At 38.6% G+C, this 23,996-nt stretch overlaps 2 protein-coding genes across 14 annotated transcripts in view; one reads left to right on the top strand and one right to left on the bottom strand.

Moving 5' to 3' along the window:
- The first annotated feature begins 1,419 nt into the window (after positions 1-1,419).
- LOC129722945 (uncharacterized) lies at positions 1,420-2,540 on the top strand. Its single transcript, XM_055676821.1, has 3 exons — positions 1,420-1,820; positions 1,888-2,173; positions 2,239-2,540. Exons 1-3 carry the CDS (start codon positions 1,621-1,623, stop codon positions 2,458-2,460), a joined length of 708 nt encoding a protein of 235 aa, XP_055532796.1. The 5' UTR covers positions 1,420-1,620; the 3' UTR covers positions 2,461-2,540.
- Positions 2,541-6,751: 4,211 nt separating this feature from the next.
- Positions 6,752-23,996, bottom strand: part of LOC129722423 (gamma-aminobutyric acid receptor subunit beta) — a 187,920-nt gene continuing 170,675 nt past the window's right edge. For 12 of the 13 annotated variants that reach the window (XM_055675858.1, XM_055675859.1, XM_055675867.1 and 9 more), the window contains one exon: positions 6,752-17,361. In XM_055675858.1, the coding sequence (XP_055531833.1) occupies positions 17,197-17,361 (165 nt within the window). In that variant the 3' untranslated portion in view covers positions 6,752-17,196. The remainder of the gene's footprint in view (positions 17,362-23,996) is intronic. The other variant, XR_008727598.1, reaches the window with a different exon arrangement.

Genomic DNA, 23,996 nt, shown 5'->3' with positions numbered 1-23,996 from the left:
ACATCATTAAACAGGAACGGAAAAAAGGCTACGGTTGTGCAGAACGCGAATGCCGGCGCGATGCGATTCGCCTTACCGTGGTGAAATGTACAGCTCTTTCTAAGGCGAAGTAGAGCTATACATTTCAACACATTTCGTCTTGCCGAATCGCATCGCGCCGTTGTTTGCGTTCTGCATGACCGTAGCCAAACACTAAGCGACGCAAACACGTAATAATAGTCAGAGTAAGTATGTAGATGAAGATAATTAACTTTGGATTATAGCGCAAAGCGAGAAAATATTAACTCTTCAAATATTCATTTGTGTTCTTCAAATTTCAGTTGTTCGATTTAATATCCGATGAAATGTCTGTTTATTATCTGATGAAGCTCTTATATAGGCCAAATGATGCATTCCCAATTTACTAGGACCGTAACTCTGCCGACCGTGCTTGGGAAAGCGCGGTATAACGACCAATCAGAGGTCGAATTTTGTGTTTTGACAAGGCTTAAGAATTTTCAATAGTACAATAGTTCGAATGATAAAATTGCAATTTCATGCATTTGGTAGGAATCTTAGAAGATTTTCTAATCGATTGCTGCAAAAACGAAGGAAATCCATCGAAAACTAACCGATTTATTAGCATTTGAAATTGGACATATTTCTCACTTTTTTCAGTTTTAGATTTTCATTTCACATCCCTATGTAGCCGAACTTCCTGAGAGAAGTATTCTACTTCAAAAAAACAGAAAAAGAGTAAGCATGATCCGAAAGAAATCTTCCATTTTAGCTGAATTTCCTCAAGTTCACTCAAAATTTTAATCAATATTTAAATAATACAAAGTACTCAAAAAATAAAACAAAGATATTTACATTTAGCTGAATTTGTTTAAGTTCACCTAAAATTTTAAACTAAAAATTCCGCATTCTTTATATTAACACAAACTAACAATTAACATTATTTTTGAAATGAGTTTGCAATAAACGGAATTAATTGACTGTGAAGATTAATGATTTAAGGAAGTGCATATAAAAAAGTTGCAGTTTTCCGGGTTTTTCCGATTTAATCTAATAGTTCTACTTATAACCTTTTCTGTCGTTAGTAGCGCTCGTAGCAGTACTTAGTATGTCTACATGATAAGACTTATGTAAGTGAACTATATTTCTATTATGGAATGTTTGCTGATGCTTTCTGTAAAAATACTTGGCCATCAGCAACATTTTAAAAGAAACTTCTCCTCTAAATGCTGAAGGTTTGATAAATGATTGGTGACTTTGATCTTTTGTAGTGACGAAAAGCTATTTTCTGTAGCCTTCATGGAGTTCTCACGACACATAACACAGAGGTTCGCAGATCTTCTGTTTGCTCAGTTTGTGATGGTGTCGATAATATCTGTGGTACTGGTAAACATAATTTGGCGCATGCGCGCTGAATGCAAGCGGCGTATTATGCACAAATGTTTACATTTAGATGATATCACCGCATCAGTATCCGCATCCCAGCTGATCAGTGAGTGAGTACAGTGCCAAATCCTACCCTTTTCTTATTCGTTATCTGCTGAAAAAAAAAACATCAACAAAACAGTGATAGGGTAAAGCATAATCAATGGATAACACTGCAATAGGAGCTTTACAACAGGAATGGGATTCTTTCGGACGAGAATGATTCGCTTCTCCCTGTACAAGCTGACAATTTTAATTTTTCTTCTGGTTGCCTTTTTCTACATCGCCCACTGGCAGATCGCTTTACATAATGGAAGCGAGGCACGTTTCCAGCGATTTATGCGCACCTGTAATGTTTCCGATGCATACCGGGCCGAGCTGGAGCAGCTTTTCGAGAAGTTTGTTTTATTTCTGGATGCTTTTGACTAATAAGAAATCTAATCCGGCAGCTTTGCGTTATTTCAGAATCCACCAAATCCTAGACCGGCAAGGCTTAACGCACATTCTCTGCTACGGTACGCTGTGGGGTCAAATTCGTTTGACCAAAATGCTACCCTGGCGCAGGAAAGCTGAGTTCTGTGTATTCAACGAGGAACTGATGGTGCGAGAAGAGGCACGCTTTCTGCGCTACTTTTACTCTAGTAATCTCAAAATCTACTACATTCATTCGGAGGGGGTCTATCGTATTTTTACCGATAGCCCGGAAAAGTCGCCCTACGTGGAACTAATCGTTTTCCAGCGGGATAATTCGGTACGACCGATGAACGTGTCAGAGTGCTAAATGATGTTCGATAATTTTGTACGCTTTCTTTTCAGCAATCTATGTACAAACGAGTAGGTTGGAAGCGACGACTCATGCCTCCGCACTGCGAATGGACTCCATCGTTGGACTGTTTCCCGACACATTTACTGGAAGCGTCACTTCCGAGAAGAAAATTGGGAAATCACTTCTATAGCGTTCCGATGGGTGGCATCGAGCTGCAGAAGTATCATTACAGTCAAAATTGGTGGAAGGATGTGCGCGTGTTCAATTGTTGAAATTGTGATAGAATAGTGAAGCATAGACCGAATTTGTTAGGACACATAAATCATCGAATATAAATTCTAGAGAGTTGAAATCCTTTTTTTTTTTTTGGGAAGACTTACGTCTTATTTCAAGTAAACAAATTCAAATATCTATCCCATCTCATGGAACATGATGTGCGTTAGAACCTTATATTGGTGTCATTGCAACAATCGTTGATTCGTCGGAATCTATCATAATTTTCTTCTATGAGGCTTGTACCTAGTGAAAACAAATGAAAAACTGAATTATGCATATTTGAACCGATTCGTGGTCTTAGGCAGAGAAAACAGACTAACAAGCGACCAACAAACAGTTTGAAAAAAGTGTGTAAAATTGTGCGTGTGTGTCACGAAATATCCTTCTAATCAAACCCCTCGTCATGCCGAATGGTAAAGTAAACTGTGATGTCGCTACCGTCGCTAAACAGCCTGTATATTCATCAATGTATGTACTTTTCAATCCCTTTGGTACTGACGTTGAAATATACAGTCGCCGTTCGAAAACTGCAAGACTTTTTACTGCTACGCTTTTTAACTGCAAGATCGATAACTGCAACAACTTTACAGTTATCGGACCGCAATCCGTCAAATTTGATGTCAAAGTCAGTTTGACATTGAAGCGACAGATCTCGCGGGGGGATTTTAAATGCATTCGAAAACGAAAATTGTTGAATCTCTAGAAACATTTCAAAAAGACTCTAATTTCTCTAGATTTTTTTTCGATTTCGTCTACTTGTTGTTGTCTCTTCATTCTAGATGGGAGATTATGGATCTCCACTAATAATCAATAAAGCAAAATCACCATGTTATGTGGTTCACTTTCCGTAATTGGGTTGTTTAGCTATATCAGTTTTTTATATCATCTGAAAGATCTGCATTTTCTAAGTAAAACGTGATTTTAAAAAAATTCTATCGTTGTCCTTCGCTTTTTAACTCACGATTTAAAACTGCTCGAAATCTGCTCGTAATCGCTACAATGACAGTTCGCCCATATACCAACTGTAGAGTAACATGTCAAAAGGATCTATCTACTTTCATCGATTTTCTTGATTGACTCTTCATTTCATTCATTTAATAGTTCAGCTAAAGTAACTATTCCCAGCGTGGTTTTTATAAAAAAGCTAGATTAGATTCTCCGCTATCAAATGGTGTAAAGGATTTTTACCGAGATCTCAGATTTTTACCGAGATCTCAGCTGTTGAAATCTCGTTAATTCATTTTACCGTACTCGGTGATATTATCTAAGTGTGCAGTGCCCTTCAGGCATACAGGATGGTTATACCACCGACAAACTGACATGAAGCTAGATTCTGAAATTTGATCAAAAATCCAAAACCGTCATTTTAAAAAGCAGCGATCGCTTATGTCAAAATTGGCTGTCAACCGACGTGACGTTTGATATGACGGAATGCTGATCAGTCATCTACAGGGATGCCAGGTCATTTTTTCAAATGTCATCACGCATCACGAAACATGTCATCACACATTATTAATATGTGAACACATCTCTACTGAAATTTTTACAGTTACCAAACATCATAGTAAACACACTAAATTGTGTTAAACTAATCCGCCGACTATAAGGCTTTCACGTCTTTATACGAGCTCAAATGTCTTCCAAATAAAGACAAGCTTTCACATCTGGCATCTCTGGTCATTTGTAGTACGATAGAGTTGTTGCGCGAACCCAAGCATGTGTGGCGCTAGTGTTGTAACGTATTTGGATTTGAATTTTTGAGCAGAATAAACGTACATTTTTGTTCAAGGATTCATGTCAGTTTGTCGGTGGTTATACCACATACATAAGACATACGTAACACTCAGGAAGAAATTTTCCAAAAAAGTTGGTACAAAATCGAAAGTACCAACCTCTGTTAAAAAAACCTCTGTTTGAGTTGTTTTTGAAGGCAGTGTACCTGCGCAGCCCTGCATTTGTCTCGTTCCTACTCGAAAAATGCTGCATTGATTTTGTAAATAACTTTTTGACAGTTCCTTATGGGATATTCTTTGGGGCTCGATAAGGCCGATAAAAAGAAAATTCATTTTGTTCATTATTTATCGAGCAGTTTGACAGGGCGAGGTACGGAGTACTATGGGGCAACGTGTACCAGAAAAAAAACGCCAGTGTTACGTATGTCTTATGTATGTGGTTATACGATGTTTCACTGATAGATCCCCCTGTAATTAAACTTCATCTTCGGAACTGTATGCCTATTTTGCCTGACCCCATAGGATTCTATGAAAGAACAATCACCCCTATCTATGATGCTTGAACTGATTTCATCTCTATTTTAATCTGTTGGTTTCCCTGGAAGTATAATTTGACTCATAGATTTCTCTGCCTTTTTCGTATGGGTTAGCCAATTGGGTCCTAAAGCTATACCAATTTTAATGTATCATTTTGAAAAAATACGTTTTCTGAGCAACACGTGATTTTTGAAAAATGTTTATTATTGTCCTTCGTTTTTCAGATGAAGAATTAAAAACTGCTCAAATGCCTCAAAACACTGTTCTCCCTCCCCAGTTGGTCTCGAGGTACGAGTTCTCATCTCCCAGCTGGTCTCGAGGTACGATGCTGGCCTAACAAGCCAGTCGTCGTGTGTTCGAATCCCGGCTCGAGACAGACTGTTAGTGTCAGCAGGATCGTAGCGCTAGCCCCGCAATTGTCCTGTACACTTAACAGTCGGCTGCGAAGTCTGTGTACACTGGGGTCTTTTTTTACGCGGTTGATTGAACTGCTTTTTAGGGGTGAGATTAGATGTACTTATACTGAACTTATTTGATACCGCGTACAAATAGTCTTACAAATCACATAAAAATAATCCGTGTTATTGTAAAAAAATCGCGTTTAATAAAACGCGTAAAAATAAACCGCGTAAAAAAAGACCCTAGTGTTTAGTAAACAGAAGGTCGAATTCCGATACAGAATGTAGCACCAAGGTTTTGCTTTGCTTTGACAGTTTGCCCATGTAAGGTATGGAGATAAGTGACTTTTCATCTACACACACTAGGAAACGCGTAAACTCGTGTAAAGTTGCTTTTGTTTCCTTCAAACTGTAAATCATCGCATCTCATTCAGAGGGGATTCACTGCTGTCAAATTTCATATATGTGTGCGTTATCGCAGATCAACTCTGGTCCATGACGTTTGTTGGTCCATGACGTTTGTAACTATGAACAATAATGGGGGAAAAATCCCTACATAACACATTCATGAAAGTTTTTCGCGGTTTTCGAGTTTTGATTTAAAAACGTTCCGGTTTTATAATTTTTCACATCGATCAATTTCATTAACAAAAAGAACGAAAACCAAAACAAACGCCATGTTGCCGAATATGTTGGTTACACGATGTTTGACAGATAGATCCCCCCTGATCTCATTGCATCGACTTTTATCACTTTTTACCATTTTTGGTTCGATTATGCTCAGCAGCTTCTTCCGATTTCTGATCACGAATGAAAATATTTATTCAGAAACAAGTTTAAAACACAGAATGAGTGTTCAACTGTCACTTGTGAGAACTGTCATCTAAAAGACAGAACAAAAAACTACCGAGTTTGATTCACACTCTCACAAATTTCAATATACAGTGTAAAGCGAAACGTGTCGTAGTGTTCGTGTGTTTTCACTTGGAGAACTCTATAAGCGAAATGTCATTTAAGGCATTTCGAGCAGTTTTTTATTTATGATTTAAAAATTGAAGGACAACAATAAACATTTTTTGAAAATCAAGCTTTGCTCAGGAAACCACACTCTTCCAGCTGATACATAAATATCAGAAAACCGTGTAAAACTTTAGGACCCAATTTCATCTTCATCTCGAGCTGTTGCAGTGTTGCCGAAGCTGTTGCGAGTGTTGTTTATTGAATAAGCATTAAGTTAAGTTTTTAACTAAACTCAATTCAGTTTCAGTTATAGCGAATTTCTTTATTCCACCAGCTCACCTCGTTTTGACCTGGAAGCGCACTAACTGCTGTCAAAACTCTTCTTTAATCGCTCCATTTTGACCCAGTTTTGACCTGCCGTGCTGCCCGAAGCGCACTGTAAAATTTGTCAGCTTCAACCAACCACCGCACGTGCTAAGTTTGTAAACAATTATCTGGCGTCTCTTTCTTACTTGCGTCTTAAATGGCGATGACGTTTTATTATTCCTCGGCAGTTTTGCCCGCACACAGTGGAGTAAAGAAATTCGCTGTACTTCAATAAAAAACAGAAAGGTGATTTCACAATACCCAAACCGAACCGTACAAATCAAACGCCAGAATTATTTTATTATTTAAATTGTTTATTTTTCATTTTTTTCTTATCATTTTTTTGTCGAAACGTTACATGGTTGCTATCCACTGTTTGGTTGTTTTGTTTGTTTTTTTTCTTCTGTTTACTTTACTCGCTCCTATCGATTAGCAGTGTGTGTTCTGTCTCGTTTCCTCGTGCTGTTTTTTCTTCCACTTCTCGCTCGCTTTTGTCGGTTTCGTTAAAAAATACCAAACATAACAAGAAATGAAAACGTATATATTGGTTTGGTTTCACCTAAACAAAACAAATTATATTCTGCATTCTGGTATCATAACAATAAATATTCTAGTACGTTGCTTTACTATTCTTGTTTTTTTTTTGTTTACAAGTTTTGCTGTTGCATTGTTCTGTTTTTTTTTATCATTTTATGTTTCAACAGAACGGACGCATTTTTTTGCGTATGAAGTCTATCATTAATAAACTTTGTCTGTTATATTTTCGCTAGTATTTGTGTTCTTGTTGTTGTCCGGTTACGCTTTGAATATTAAACTAGTGGCTGTCTCTCCTGGCCATTGCTAAACGCCTTTGATGAGGCTTATTTACTTGCCGAATTGTGTAGTGAAACTGAAACACTGTGCTATTTTGTGGTACTTACGCGACCTTTGCATGGATGGATTTGAAAACGAATGTAATGTAATGCTTTGCTGAATTTGGTTAAGACTGGCTTAGTTTGTTGGCAAAAAGGATTCTGTTTTGTTTATTTTTTACTTTTTTTCTTCTGTTGCACGTAACCATCGAAAGGTGCCAGGAGAGGGTCCTCACTGCAAGTGTGAGTGTGTCTCTGTGTACATTTTGAATAGATTTTTGAGTACGGAAAAGAATCTTGCGAGTTCTTTGTCACTGTCTGGAATATCTTTTTTTTTGTTTTATGTTTCTTGCTTTGCTGAGTTTAATTTTTCTTTATAACTCGTTTACGCTAATCTGATTTTCTCCTTTTTTTGTGCATTGAAGTTGAATGTACATTAGGGTGATTCATTTGTCGAACTAAAATATTTACAAATATAATATGAACGATATTTTTGTATTCTTTATTGAATTTTTGTTGCATGTTACATTCCTATATAAAAAATTTATATTTATTTAGAATTTTCTTGTGTTGCGATATATATACTTTTTCCTCATATATTTATATATTGTGTATATATTTTATTCACTTTTACTCCTTTTTGTATTTTTTTCTTTTTTTTATCGCTTAATTTCTTATAGATAAGTACAGTGAGTATTTAACACTTACTTATACATCTGCTTTTTTGAATTTTCACTACTGTTTTTGGTTGCTCGTTTTTCACTTGCTCATTTCTCTTTACAGTAAAATCAATCACATGCTTTCTACACACTTCGTTTTGATTTTGAGTTTTGCGTTCCGGTGTTTGAGGCTGAAAGTGTGAGTCTGTGTTCGTGTTTGTCTGCAGTGTTGTATTTCAGGTGTGTAGAGTAGTGTGTGTGACTCTGCATGACGGCTCAAGTTGTTCGAATTCCAGTTGCTCTAACATTTTTTTTGCTCTGTCCTGAAGTAACGGTTTTTTTCTACTGACAGTCACTTTTACCTATCGGGTATATTTACAGAAATAATGCGCGTGTGTGAGTAAGTTCTTGTTTGCGTGTGAATTTTACTTGTGGTGTAGTAGTTACACAACGTAAGAGAACTCCGAATTACCGTGAGTGAATTTCATTGCGTTTTTTTACATTCGTATTCTAAAGAGCATGGGCTTGTCACTGATCTAGTGAATTAAATGAAGCTTAACAAGGGTGTAATTATAAAATCGATCTACTTCATTGCATTAAGTAAAGGGGTACGCCTATTGGAAGAGCTTAACTACTGAAGCGAAAGGGGAACTAGAACAAAACGTTTTGCTCCGGACCAATAATTCGCAACACTACCGTAGATATTTATTTTTCAAGAAGTGTATTTTAATTTATTTTTTTTTTTCATTCAGTGCTACATTTAGGCTCTACTAGCATTGATGGTTGGAACGGAAACGGTGTTTTGGAAGAATTTGGTGAGAAAACATTGATAATAATATTGGAGTGCTATCGTGTTATGTTAACGATCAACTGTCAAACCTTCGGCGCAACTGAAATCGTGGACTGAATTTGATTAAATCGATTAAATTTCACTAATAAACTGCAGGTTTTCTTTCTTTTACCAATTTCAAATGTACCGTAACGAGTTTGGCAGTGATCTCAACAAATCGAAAGGTAGAGGTGTGTTTTTTTGGTGCAATTTAGTTAAATTTACGGTATTTGGACAGTGGTACCTAAATAAAAGTGCGACAGGTAGGATAATAGTGGTATTGTTTAAGTGATTCCTTCCACACCCGCTTCTATTACACTATGTTGAAATACGAACTTCCGTTGGTTTTAATTCGGTGAACAACTACTCTTTAAACGTGATTCATTTGCTTATTTATCCTCGCTCTCTTCATATCATAAAGGTCGAGAGCTGGCTTGTTCTGTTTAATTTAAACTTTAACATATCCCCTTTTTGCTGGTTCTGGGCTGGTTGATATTCTTTTACGAACTAGTCTCGAGTTTGCATTCTCTCAATTTGCAGTTGAGTAATAATTTTATAATATTGCATCCTTTGCTTCAGGTTTGTAATATTTTCTATGTTTTTTTTCTTTATCAACGCCTTTTCTCCGCTCTGCTTGAATTTATTAATTTTAATTCGCAACATGCTAGTTGTTTTTGGTTTACCTCATAGATTATAAATTAAAAGTATAAATACGCATTGTTCATTTATTAAAAATTTTCTTATTCACACGGCTCCTCATTCCTCTTACTTCATGAAAAATAATTGAGCAGTTCTGTTTTTTTTTGTCTGTTTCAATTGAAAAATAAATTTCAATTGAAACGAGTGAAAAGACACATAATCTACAGATATTTGACGAGTAAATATCTTATACTTACGTTCTTACTTGTTATTTCGCTAGGGTTTCCACCTCATCTTAACTAGTTCTGTTTAGCATGTATTTTTTAAATTTGTTTCGCTACCACTGTTTGCTTTTGTTTGTTTTTTTTTTTTTTTGTTTTGCGACTATAAAATTTTGATTCAACAATATGCCGATTGAACAGAAGCGTTGGAGCGTTTTGTTGTTTTTTTTTTACTAAACTTGGCGTTGGAAGCATTCCTGGTAACCTTCTGGTCGGGGCTGTCATGTGATGTGTGTGAGTAGTGGTGTAGTGTTTCTTTTTATAATAAACATATTCGTAGAAAAGTGCTCACAGTGTAATCATTGTGGTTCGAATAGTTAGTATTAAAAGCATTGGTTGTCGTCGTAGTTTCGTTCAAACATAAAAAGCACAAATAGTGTCGAGGTAAGGACCCGCTAACAACACGTAAAATAGGTCTTGGTACATTCAATTTTCGAAAGGACTGGGCGTGATCAGCAAGCGAAAATACGAATTAGTTACATAATAGATAATGTGAATTAGTGAGTTGCCAGAATTAGTTACGCAATCAATTCGTGTTACACAGCCCGCTTAACGAACGTAGAGACACATCGATTCGGTAATTTTTCTCCCAATTGACAGAATGGTGCAGATATCGTATGTGTATGTATAAGTGTGCGTTGGTGAAGACGTCAATGTAAAAAAATGGCCTTCAAGATAACGTATCACGCAAACATTGAAACGTGGGCGGAAGGTCGAAAGCCTTACGGTTCAAGTCAAAGTAACGACAAACAATTATCAATTTAGAATATATTATTTTAGGTTTCTATGGCGCTAGAATCTGTACTCGCATGTGTCTGTAGCTGTGTAGTCGATAGCTGCGTTAGTGCTATTACATTGCTCGTTGCATGTGTGTGTGTGTAATAATTTTTTGAAAAGTTTTTCTGTGTGTGTGTGATCTAGTATAAGTTGAAACGTTCGAACGTTGTTTTTTATTGGGTATGCTTCGTTTGTTTGAACAGCTGACTGAGCTGTATTTGACAGGTTTCTAACTCAAGTTGTTCTGTTATTTTAGATTGTAATATTCACAGACTGTTGGCTGTCTCTATGAGTTTCTATGGTAACGATCTTTTATGTGAGCGTGGGCGTTTGAGTTTGCATAACTTTGCTCTCGCGGCGTCTTCGCGTATTACTGATAAAATGTGGGCTCTGCTTGAAGTGGGAGGGTGTTTTTGATTTAGAGCGGTCGGGTGAATGAACGAACATGGTATTAAAAATCACTAATTCTTATCTCTTGTCTGTTTAGTTTGCTTTTAGTTAAGAACACATATTATCTGATACCGTAATTTGGAATGCTTGCAACTTTGGTAGGAAATGGTTTCACTCCCGTTTTTTCATTCTTCTGTCTCAAGTATTGAGACTAAGAAGTGTGCTCGGGTTTCATTCTACCCCCTAGTAAAAAATTAATTCAAATAACACATACAGCACAGATAAACAGACGTACCACGAAATTTATTTTCGTGGATCAAAATAACGGTCAATTCAAATGAGTTTCAGTTATGCGGAATATTCACGCCGCAGAGGTGGTGGCGCTGGTATGCTTTTTCTCTTGAACTCAGTTGACAGTTGTCGCGCACCGTGCTGCCAAAACAGCAGAAAGGCTGCAAGCATATCTTTTGCGGAATATGTCCAATAGGTGTCGCACAAGATAGTCGGAACCACAATTTTCTTAGAATTTTGTATGGAGTGGTACATCTGTTTATCTATGCATACAGGATTACCTGTTGCTTTGAAAAGTGCCGTACAATTATTTGTAAATAATTTTTCCAAGGATCTAGGAAATCGAACACAAGATCAGTGCGCTCTACAGGGTGAGGAATAATTATCCGTGTTTTTTGTTTCAGTGTATGACTAAGATTTGACAGATGTTGAAATGAGCTCCATCGCATGGAGCGAAAAAAAATACTGGAACTCGGTAGCAGACTTTTTCCGAGATATTTAACTAAAGATGAATGGCCTTCAAACTCTCTTGATTTAAATCCAATGGACCATTCCGTTTGGCCTATTCTTGAATCCAGAGCCTGTACTAAACCACATAAATTATCGGATCGTTTGGAAGCTAGTCTAACCAAAGCCTGTAATGCCATATCTGTGGAAGAACTATCGTCAATCGTCGATAATTTCCCTAAACATTTCGAGTCCGTGATGTAAATATTACAAACCATGCCACATATCTACATTTTGTATAAATATGTTGTTGTTTAATATTGGAAAAATACAGTTATGACTGAAACATTGAACACGGATAATTTTTTCTCACCCTGTACCCATTTCTCCTTCAAATCTTTACCATTGCAGAAACTATCAGTAGTAGAATTCATTCAGTGAGGTAAATATAAGTGAGGAGATACCGTAGAAGAGTGCTAACGCTTCAAGTATGTCATTGTAGTGTTTGGTAACAACAGACCAAACAGAACTAAGCGTTATCTCACGTTCGTAAAACGAAGTGTGATTTTTCAACTTGATGTCGCTCAAAACTTACATTCTTTTACTGACGAAATTTTCCTTCTTCCAAACCTTCACATTAATTTCTATTTGACAGTTCGTGTTCGTGTTCGTGACAGTTGCTGTTTGAGGTTGAGTGTTTTCTGCTAAACCTGCGCGGTTGCAGTTTTAGCATCGAATGGGAAATTTCCTAATTTTAGGTACTGCTGCGAGAGAGTGTATGTATTAAAAATAACCACATTTGGATACTCCCGCAAGAACGTGTACCCAATATGACAACTCTCACTGTGCCGAATATCGTGCACGTGAATTTGTTGAAATTCATTCGTTTTTTTCGTTTGGGAACGATATTGTCGCGTTTAGTAGGTTTGATAGTTTCTCTGTCATATTTGTGAATTGATGTTAAGGGTTAGATAGGCAGGGGATTTCCTCTAGCTGGTAAAAAGTGCTGTGCTGAGTGCTGAATTCCGTCTCGGCGGGTTTGTTTTGGTCGGCAACGAATGCAGCCATCGCGGGAATCATTGAGTTTTGCCTCGATCACGGTACGAGTGACACGCGTTGTTCGCTATTGTTCGAAAATTGCACGTTTTTAACTGTTTGGTTTTTACAGTTTGTTTCCCGTAGGAGCGAGGGAGCGGTAAACACCTCCCGCCGAGGAACATTGGGGAGGAGCTGACGACTGCTGGAGTAGTCGCTGGAAGTAGCAATGGATATCGCCAGTGGGAAATCCCATGAGCCGCAGGACAACAACCACCGTCTGAATAAATTTACCACCAACGACAGCGAAGAGGGAAACTGGAATAAATCGCGATAAGTTTTTGCTTGTTTATTTTGTTTGTTTTCCTTTTTTTGTGTACTAGCAAAGTTCCAAAAGTCCGTAGAGGTACTTGGCCGCCCTGTAACGGTTTCGCCGGGCAAATTTAAGAGTATTGTTACAGGGTGACCCCCTTGTTACAACTTTCATTCAGGAATTGAGCAGGGTTGATATTTGTTGACAGTCTTGAGTGAAAGTGAAAAAAAGCATCCAGAAACGTTATTTTTTTACAATCCTTTCAGAGTTCTCCCTTCCCGCTTTCTGCATAGAAGTGAACTGTCAAAACACCTCATTATATTATATATGAAAAAGTGTTCCGGTGAGGTTCATTTTGGTTGAGTGGACTGTTTGTTTTTCTTTTTCGCTTTGAAGTGAAGATCATTTGGTTGGATTTGTCGTCAAGACACTTTTGACACCGAAAATGTTTTATTTGACTTTTCGGACTACCCTTTTTTGTCTCTCCCTACACTTTTTCTGTCCCTAACGACACCCGAAAAAGCAGAGTGTACTGTAGGAAGTTTCCAACACATTCACACGTATGTGTCAAAACTGGTTTGTTTTGGTTTCCGTTCCACGTGGTAAAGTGTCAGGCAAATTTTTTCTCAGCACATTTGCGAGATGGACATATGAAATGGAGACGAGACAAAATGACGAATGCGATAATGACCAAAACAAAACGAATTGACAGCTATCCCATTATTACGCATACCAATGCAATGACACTGAAAATGTTTTATTTGAAGCTGCGAAAAAGCAGCACGGAAAAAGTGTAGCTACATGATTATACCTGTACAGGAAACTGACACGGTTGTCCCCAAGCAGGAGCCAGGTAAATAACGGAGTGCGTGGACTGTAACGGTGATCAGAGCGGTTAAAAATGGCGAAATCCTGCCCGGGCGACAAGAAAAGTTGCTCGTGAAATCACCTTGGATACGGAGCTTTCAAGAAAAAAAAAAAAGATTCAAGAATTATCTCGCAGAAATAACACCGACGGGGTTGCCAGATGTCGAGTGCTACTGAAGACGCACGCAGTTAACAACAGTTTTTTTAGATGAAGAATTGTTAAAGTTGGAGGCTGTTTTGAACAAGCAGAATTATCGTGTGTGTGAAGCATGTCTTTGTAATATTCCAGCCTGCTGAAGTTAAACACATTACATTGAGCACTTCTACGAACTGTTTCGTGAAAAAATTTGAATTGAACTAATTCAACCGTAGCTTTACTCTCTACATGATAATAAAAAAGAACCAATTCATGTTTTATTTATAGCATTAATAAAGTGTATCACTTTCACGGTGACACCCTGTAAATGCAGTATGATAAAATACATCAATATTATCATCTCAAATTTTTACAAGAAAGCCAACACCCCTGTCAGGTGGCAACCCTAACACTAAATCGTGTGCAGCCAATCATCCATCCGATGTCTTTCACATGAAGACATGGTTATAGGCAAAAAAGACGTCCAGTTTTTTGAAACCGAGCAGTTGGCTCCGATGTAGTACTAAATATTGTTGTTCTCTTACCTGATTCCGACCAAACGCGACGATCGAAAATTGAATCACACCTACTTCACATGCAGATAGCACCACTTTGTATACAAACGGATTGAAGCGGCAACCATTCCGGAAGAGGGAAAGAGCAGTTTGCCAAACTCAAAATTAGTTAAAACTCCCACGTAGAGTGTTCGTCCACCGTCAATTGCATTGTTTTTTTTTGAACATTTGTTGCAATTTTGCTCTCTCTCACCTTGGTAGAAAACAAAGAAAAAACCTCCTTGCATTAATTTAATCGATTCCGCGTGATTGATTTTATGTGCCAAACTTTCCGGATTTCCGTTCGAGTCTGTGTTGAAGTTGTTGTTTTTTCCACTCTAGTAGACGTGCTACTCATTCCTGTTTAAAATGAGCTTTTGTGTTTGTTTTGTTTCTGGTTTTAAACTGTTTATGGCTTCTGTTCTTGCTTTTTTTACTTAAGACTTAGGTGAACTCGAATAAATTGGGTTTTCTTTTTTTTTAGTTGTCTCTACGGATTCTAGCGAAACGCGATTGTAACGGTTTGTGGCCTGTTCTATCTGTGTGTATTCTTTACGGTTAATCTCATTAGTATAAAAAATATCACCATTGGGGTACGTGTGTAACAACGCTGCGGTTCAGAATTATTTTACTGGAATATTACTGCTCCCGTTCGAACATAGAAACGTTTTTTTGCATACTACGAAGGATGTCGTCTGTTCTCGTTTGTCGGACCGGAGCGAATGGGAAAGTAGGCTATGCGTACGAATGATGGTTTGTTGGTTTCTTGGGTTGGGACTCTGTGGGGGGAGGGGGTGTACAAATAGTTAACCTATAAAAAGAGCAATTTGCAAGATGTCCATTTTCATCGTCTCACCCCTGCTATATTCTGAGGGTGCATCTGTGCTACGTACGGTAATTTTTAAACAAACAAACCTGTGTGACACATTTTAACCGCTTCATACGGTGTAAAGCTTCGCTATTGAAATGAAACCCATTTATTCAAAATCAGCGCACCGAACGATACACATAATTACAACATAATTATCTGCACTCGCGTCAGCACACCTTTATTCGATCTGTGTATGTATAGTTTCTGGTTTTTGGCAAATATATTGGAAGCATTCAGAGAATCAATTTTAATATAATAATTAATAATTAATTTCACATTAACCTCTTCCGCTCAGTTTCGATTCGGGCCTGCATCAGCCAACCTGTCACTCGATTTCGATCTTCCGCACGCCGTGTTTGACTCCAAGTTAGTGCTCCTGGCGCTGAACTGTGGTGAAATTTACGAGAAAATTAAATCGAGGCCTTTCCCATGCCAGTGGCTGCTCTACGGGGAGATATACCGGGGAAGGCTAAGTTTATTGCACACTCTCGGTACAATGCCTCGTCAAACCATCCCTGGCGGATCGCTATAATCGAGGTTCGTACACATACGCCCTTCCAGACCGCTCGAGTGGTTGCTGATTAAAACAACTCCCCTTTTCGGGTGAATCCTCTTTTGCTCCGTCGGTGTCTTATCAAGCACACACTGTGCTGTATGGGGGGCAGTTTATGGTCAGTTTCGTATCTTCTACAGCTCCCAGGAGCCAAATCCAATCTAGTGCAAGGCGAGTGATTGACGCCGCATGAATGAAGTTCGCATGTTCTTTCACTCGTTCGTGCTGTCGTTAAAAACCTGAACCGAAACCGAATTTCCTTACCCCAGTCCGCCCTGTCATAGTCCGAGAGATGTTGTTCTACAGTCGTTTGCCTAGTTTTGTATATAGTTTGTTTGCTTGTTTTTTTTTCTTTAACGTTACAACCAAAACTCTACGCGGTTTACATATTGGAAATGCCAGTTAACAGGTATTTTTTCTCGTTTTTTTTTTTCAAGCTTTCCGAGTAGTATTAGCAGTGGTCCTGCCTGAACTGCTTATTCTCGGATACTGGAGTGATCCTAACACTTTAATCGAATTCGAAAACTTGCTTGTTTTGATTTTCTACGTTGTTTTAAGTATTAACTTGAATGCAGTGAATTTGCGTGAGTGTGTTATTTGTTTTTGTTATAAGGTTTGTAGTTTGGAAAATGTTTTTCGTTCCTAGACTCATTCAATTCACCAGTTTTTTTGTTTTCGTTTTGTCTTGATGTTTACTGTGAAGATACTTTTTTGTAGTTTTAGCTTTGCATTTCATTAACTATAGCTTCTTGGTTAGCTGTTAGTTGCTTATGATTTAGTCGTGATTTCCGCCTGGTTTTGCTTTTTTAGTACTTGCGTTTCACACGAGTACGTGTTGCTAAGTGTTGGTTTATGAATTAGGAATATTTCTCGTTACTTCTCTATGTTAATCATCAATAACGGTAAAATCTAGTGTTTCCTTCTTTTTTGTCTCTTGTATACGTATAAAAAAGAACCGAAACTGTAAATAGGTAAAAATAAACCCTAAAAATTTCTTATACTTTTGTTGTTATATTTTATCCTCATTTCTCTTACCTTTCATGTCTCTTGTCATGTTCAATACTAGTGTGTGCTGTGTGTGAATGTCATAATTTTTGTTTAGTGTTTCGGGTTCGATCCTGGCTCCTGTTAGACCCTAGCGTGTGAGTTTTTGCAATTTTTCTTTTATCATCTAGTTTGCGTTCTTTGCGGGGTGTACTAGCGCGTTGTCGTCGTCTTCGCCGTCCGTCGTCTCCGTCTGCGTGCCTACTTCTCCTCGCCGAGTAGCACGAGATCATCCGCAACGACGTCGCTCACGTGCAGATAGATGATCCAGTACATCAGGTTGAAGCACACGAAGCAGACCGGAAAAACGATACGAGAGTACTTGTCGATGTCTGAGGGCGTAATTCCTAATAGTTTGTTGATGTCCTGTGAACGAGAATAAATAATAGAAGAATTAAAAAAATATGAAATATGGAAGTAAGTTTTAGTAGGATTCCCTGTTTTCAATAATTGGGAACAACACCATGTTATGAATATGGATTCAAATTATCAAAAACCTTTGTTGTATTATAACACTAACATTACCAACGCATACAAAAATGTTTCAACGGCAAAAATTCCTCAGAAACTTCAGTTTCAAATGTTGATAAAAGAACCTAATTTGGGGCCGAAAATAGAACAAATCTCAATTACTTTTACAATACAGGCCCCATCCCAGCAATGATAAGAAAAGAGCAGATGAGTCCGATATCTGTTGTTACTTAAGATTGAAAAAATTCTTCCTAAATGTCCCAAGAAAGGGATGTTTATGAAGAAAAAAGATCCCTACACCAGGATTCAGCTTGTAAGAATGAGCGGTATCTTAACAATCATGTTAAAAGCCGAAGTTTGAAAATGTAAAAAGTAAAATAAAACACATTTTTATAGGACGGACCAGGGTAGGGCAATGTACTGGTACGCTACAGTATTCACACGACAGTAGCAAGATTTTTGTGATTACCTCTGTGGAATGAAACACTACGCGACAGTAGCCGCTACCGAAGTTTCGTACGATCTGCTTCATCTCTTGCTTTTTGTCACGAATTCAATATGAATAACAATTCTATCGCTCACTTCTTTTTATATTGTTGTCATTGTATAGACAATCTCTGGCTCGTGTGTTATTGACTGTAGTTGTCTGTGGTATTTATTGCATCTACACTAAGGTCGCTTTTTACGCGGGGGATGCGTTCCCAATTTGTATGGGCCCGCGTAAAAAACGACTTTTTTGAGTTGCAAATATAACAAAGAAAACCGTCCTAAAACGTTCAAATCCCGTTTGAATATGATAGTGGTCAATCTAGAGACCAAAATGCAATATTTCAAATTTTGAGTATTTACACCAAAATTTTTTTTTGAAAACTGATATATGATCACTCGTGGCCTAAAACGGAAAACGTGATTGAAATGAGGTCGATATCTTGTACCGTTTTTGAGTAATGGAGAAAAGCAACCCGCGTAAAAAAAACGCGTAAAAAGCGACCTTACTGTATTACGAATTGAAGTGGAATCAATTCACTTAGCGTCAATTTTTATTTGGGCACGAGTACGTTAATTGAATTTGTAAGATTCATGCTTTTGTTGTCCTGTTTTTGATTAAATATGCTAAATTTGGATGAGACTTTCGCTACAGCGAACTATTTTCGAATGAAAAAGTTTAGAAGTTGGGATTCAAATTTTCTGGTGTACACGATTGATGATATTTTTCGGCAGAACATACATTGTAATTATTGATTTTCCATCTTATTACTGTGCTAAACTGTCGCATGATTGCCAATTATTGTCATTCGCACAATGCGACAGTCGAGATATCGAAGCGGCTGGAGATCGGCACAAAAGAGAATCGTTAACCATCCGTGTTGGCTTTAAGTCACACGATTCTCTCAAAAAGAGGAGCGTACAGTTGAACGCTGCTGTCGCAGTTTGCAAGAGAGGCAACAGTATTTTTCGATACGGTGTCATGCAAAAATGTCAACTGTTCGACACACTGGGACGGACATTCTGAACCTTTTATACAGATTAAAAAAAAAAAAAACAATTTAAAATAAATCCAGAATGAAGAAATAAAAATAAAGTAGTTTCGCATAGATTCCCTAGGATTCTTCACAGTGGAATCGTGGACGTCCTAGATAAGAAATCCGGAAAAAGAATACCTAAGACTGTCCTGTATATGCGATCAGGATTCTTGGATGAGAACCTGTGGGGTCTAAGGGATTTTGTTCGTCCAGGCGTTTTCAATTCTGAGAATCCTTTAAAGTGAAAGTATTTGAAACCGACGGATTCTCATTCAAGTATCCTAATCTCAAAGACGCAGTCTTGAGGATTCTTTTTTCAGCATTCCTTATCGGGGACGCCCACGATTCCAAAGTGAAGAATATATGTGAGACTTTATTTCTAACCGAAACCTAATTCTAACCGGGACCTCAGTCATGTCATCATTAGTGTAAATCGTTGAAATTATAATTCGGTTCGCATGTGCAGTCGCAGTGTTCAGTTTATTTTGCAGATATATAAGTTTAATCTTCGTTCTTTCTGAAACATATTCTTTCAGTTTCCGATCAGAGGAAGTCAAATAAAAATATAAGTGACTCTAGTTTTGCTGAAATGTCTCTGTGAGAAATTTTTATTTGTAGACCATCATTCACAAGTATGTTTGGTCAATATTAATTCCAGACATAAGTTTTTCATACTTTCAGAACTGAATTAACAAGCCGCAGGAATAAATCAGAAAATAAAACACTTTGCGGATGAGATGACTAAATTAAAATCTGTATTTCCGCAATCAGAACCACCGTCTTTTTTCCAAGCAGTATATACTATTGCTCTGCTAACAGAAGTTGTCGGAGGTCAGGCACTGCTTTCCATAGTTAAATCATCGCGTAAAAATGTCTAAGGGCACCGCAACTAAGTCAAAAATAATATAAATTTGGTTTAAATGTGTGTTTTACGATGAAATTTCAAAATCGCAATGTGTAGGACCACATTAGAATAATTAACATTTTTCATAAAACATATATCCTATTTCTAGTACAAATAGGATCGTTTATAGATGCGTGTGAATCTGAAAGATTTTTCAAAATGAAAACTAAAGATTCCTATATTTGAATTTTTAAGGAATCAATAAGATGGTTTTCCATATGCCATTCGAACAGGTGTGATTCACAGAAACGACTCCTTTCACGATTCCGTCACCAAGTTAGAGGTATTCTAAGAATTTTCACTCAAGATTCTCTATGCGTTAGTTTGGGGCTATCTATCGATTTCAAGCTTTGTTTAAAAAAAGTCAGAATGAATCGAAACAAAGATTGCACATTATGCGAAAGTCCATAAAGGAATGAAAAAATACAAAAAATAATTCCAAATCCGATTCAAAAATTCAAATTTGAGGTGACATGTTAACAGGTTATGAAAGATACGAAAAAAAAATTTGAAATAATTCAAAATAAAAAGAATTATTATGGTATTACTCTGTATGCCTGAAGGGCACTGGGTACTGAAATGCCACTGCGACATTCTTGCTGATTGTCTTTTGTGGCGGGCCCCGATTGCTGTGCACAGGTTACGGATTGCTCGTACTCATTGATGGAGTAGAACTGTTTTGTTGTAAACCTGTACCCCGATTAGGTACAACATTGTTGATGAAACTAATGACCTGCTTGGGATCGGAGCTCCATACTTGATATGGAGTTAAATGGTAACTTCCTAAGAAGTTGTACCTAGAGGAAGCAAGAGCTTCGCAAGAGCAAAGCAAATGCTCTGAACTCTCTGGTTCAGATTTGCAGAATCGGCAGGTGTCGTTCAACACTACGCCGATTTTCTTTAAATGATAAAAAGCGGGACAGTGTCCGGTGAGGAGTCCCGTGATTATCCGTAGGTCATTACGATTTAGACTAAGTAGCTTTCTGGCGATTCCAGGGTTCGGATAGATAAACTGTTTAGCTTGTCTACAGCCCTGTGCCTGTTGCCATTGGGATACTATATCTAGCCCTTCCCAAGTTAGTAGTTCGCTTTTGATAGCGGAAATGGACGTACCCAGAATCGGCTCGGGGCCAATAAACCGCTGAGCTGATCCCTGTCTTGCTAGGTAGTCAGCGTGTTCATTACCCTCGACTCCGCAGTGTCCGGGCACCCAAAACAGAAAAACTGAATTCTGTCGGGATAGTTCCCGTAGAGTTTCAATGCATTCTGCAAGTTTGGAAGCGCATTTGACGGACTTAAGTGCTAGTAGTGCTGCTTGACTGTCCGAGAATATACCGATTTTCGCATGTCTGTAGTTGCGTTGCAGACATATTTTTGCGCAGATATATATGGGATATACCTCTGCTTGAAAAACGGTGGACCATTTTCCCAGGGAAAACGTTTCCCTGATACGAGGTCCGTATATACCAGATCCCGTAAGGGATCCCATTTTCGAGCCGTCCGTATAAAAACTGACGATGCCAGGTGGAAGATTAGGCCCTCCATTGTTACACATAGAGCGGTTTGTTTCAATCACTCTATATGGAATATCCATGTTGGTCCTAACTTCCATCCAGTCGGAGACTGTGGTTAATAGCGGAGTTAGTTTGAACTCCCTAAGTATGCGAAGGTGGCCGATTTGGTCCCCTTCAAGTATAGTTTTCCTCCTTTGCAACCTTAGAGCGCCAAGCTCTGCTTCCTTTTTCACATGAAGATGTAGAGGTAGTAGGCAAAGCATAGCTTCCATAGCTGCAGTTGGAGTTGTTCGCATAGCGCTGGTAACCGAAAGACATGCAAGTCTTTGAACTTTTTTGAGTTTGGCTTGCGCAGTCACTTCGTTCACCTTAGGCCACCACACTAGGGCAGCATAGGCGATTCTTGGTCGGGCAATGGTCTTGTAAGACCAGAGTGCCAAGTCTGGTTTCAGTCCCCAGGTCTTACCGAACAGAGTTCTGCAGGCCCAGATCGCTGAGTTCGCTTTCTTAGCGGCATGATCCAGTTGTGCAGACCAGTTCAGTTTCTTGTCCAGAATAATTCCGAGATATTTGACTTCTTTGCTGAAGCTCAGTCTAACTCCATTCAGTATTGGAGGAGTGATGGAGATCGTCCTTTGTCTGCCGAATGGAATTGGGATTGTTTTTAAGGGGTTAATGTTTAGACCCTCCTGTAAACACCATGACATGGTGGTATTCAGAGCCGTTTGCATTCGGCACGGCAGAGTTGCGTCATCTTTACCTCTGACGATGAGGACGATGTCATCGGCGTATCCAATGACCTCGTAACCAAGCTGTGAAAGCTTGTTGAGAAGTGCGTCGACAACTAGTGACCATAACAAGGGCGAGAGAACTCCTCCTTGCGGGCATCCCTTGATCACTGACATTGTTACAGACGAATCTCCCAAGGTTGCTGTGATCACTCTGCTAGAGAGCATTGCGTGTATCCAGCTCCTTGAAGTGTGGTCGATTCCCTTATGAGAAAGAGCCGTATCAATTGATGCAAAGGACGTGTTATCGAAGGCCCCTTCAATATCAAGAAAGGCACATAGCGCCGTCTCCTGATAACTCAGGGACTTTTCAATCAACGTCACTAAGCTGTGAAGAGCAGTTTCTGTTGACTTGCCGCATTGATAGGCATGTTGGTTCCTGTTCAGCAGGGAGTCTTTAAGAAACTCATCACGGATATATTTATCCATTATTTTCTCCATCAGCTTAAGAAGTGATGAAGTCAGACTTGTGGGCCTGAAAGTTTTAGGTAGGGTTTTGTCCTTTCTTCCAACTTTGGGGATAAACACTACCTTCACCTCCAGCCAGTTATCCGGAATATGGCCCAGGATAAAGCTGGCTCTGAAGAGGTTGATGAGTTCGGACATGATAACTGCGGCCGATTTTTGTAGAAAGATGGGTAGTATGCCGTCTGGACCTGGAGACTTCATAGGGTCGAATGAGCTTAGAGCCCAGCCTATTGAAGCTTCCGTGAACAGTCGACGGGCCAGCAGGATGGACTCCCGAGACGCCATATGTCTCGAATTGTCCTGTCGCGACCCATCACTATTCAGTTCTTCGGTCTCTGTCGATCCAGGAAAGTGGGTGTTCATGAGAACCTCCAGCGTTTCCTTGGTAGTGACAGTGAGGCATCCATCCTCTTTCCTCACTTGTCCTAAACCGTTAGTATGGTCTTTGGACATCGCCTTTTGGAGCCGCGTAGCTTCCGGCAGAGTTTGAATTCTTTCACAGAAACTTACTCTGGATTTCCGTTTATGGTATTTGTTCCATTATCCATCTCATCAAGCCGACGTTCATGGGAAACGCATAAATCACACACCAAATTTTCACGAACATGCTCTAATGAAATCGCCCAGTAATAAAAATTCAGTAAACTTGGCTAGATTTATCCTGAATTTTGTACAACGAACCATTTTTCACAAGGCTCCCATGTTCATCTCAGAACTTGAATCACTGCTCAATTATTCATCTCACGACGCCCCCATATTCATCACACTGTTTAGCTGTTGTTATTTAATCTATTGTGGTATGCCCTAACTTACTCTAAGTACGTACGAGTACTCCGTATGAAGGTTATCGCCACACCAGGTCTTTCGCTCCAAATATCAGCAGTTTATACATGTCCCTTGCCGAAGAGACGCATTATGTGTTGTAATAATACTCGGTACTCGCAGTGTAAGTATTCCTAAGTTTCGCTTTCGATCCCTCAAAGGTGGAATTTATCATCATCAAGTGAGTATACCAGTGAGGGTCCCATGGAGAAAAATTTATTGATTTCTGGACCTGTGCATTTCACTCCCGAGGAATTATTTATTTCAGTTAGCCTTCTCGTTCTGTCTCCATTATCCTGTTGGGAGTTTCAAAGCTTGGTTTCATTTTTACCCAATCCCCCCTACTTCTAAATAAATTAATTACTAGGACATTTTTCAGTGTTCTTCGGTGTCCTGCTAGAACTCTTTTTCTTATATTATCTTGCCGATTCAGTTTAAGAGTGCTTTCTCTCGCCAATAATATGAAGTGTGGAGTACAAAAAACACCTGGCCAATACCACAATAGATCAAA

The sequence above is a fragment of the Wyeomyia smithii genome, chromosome 2 (genome assembly GCF_029784165.1).
Source record: "Wyeomyia smithii strain HCP4-BCI-WySm-NY-G18 chromosome 2, ASM2978416v1, whole genome shotgun sequence".
NCBI lineage: Eukaryota > Metazoa > Arthropoda > Insecta > Diptera > Culicidae > Wyeomyia > Wyeomyia smithii.
The sequence above is the reverse complement of the archived record's forward strand: the minus strand, read 5'-3'. Positions and strand labels throughout refer to the sequence as shown.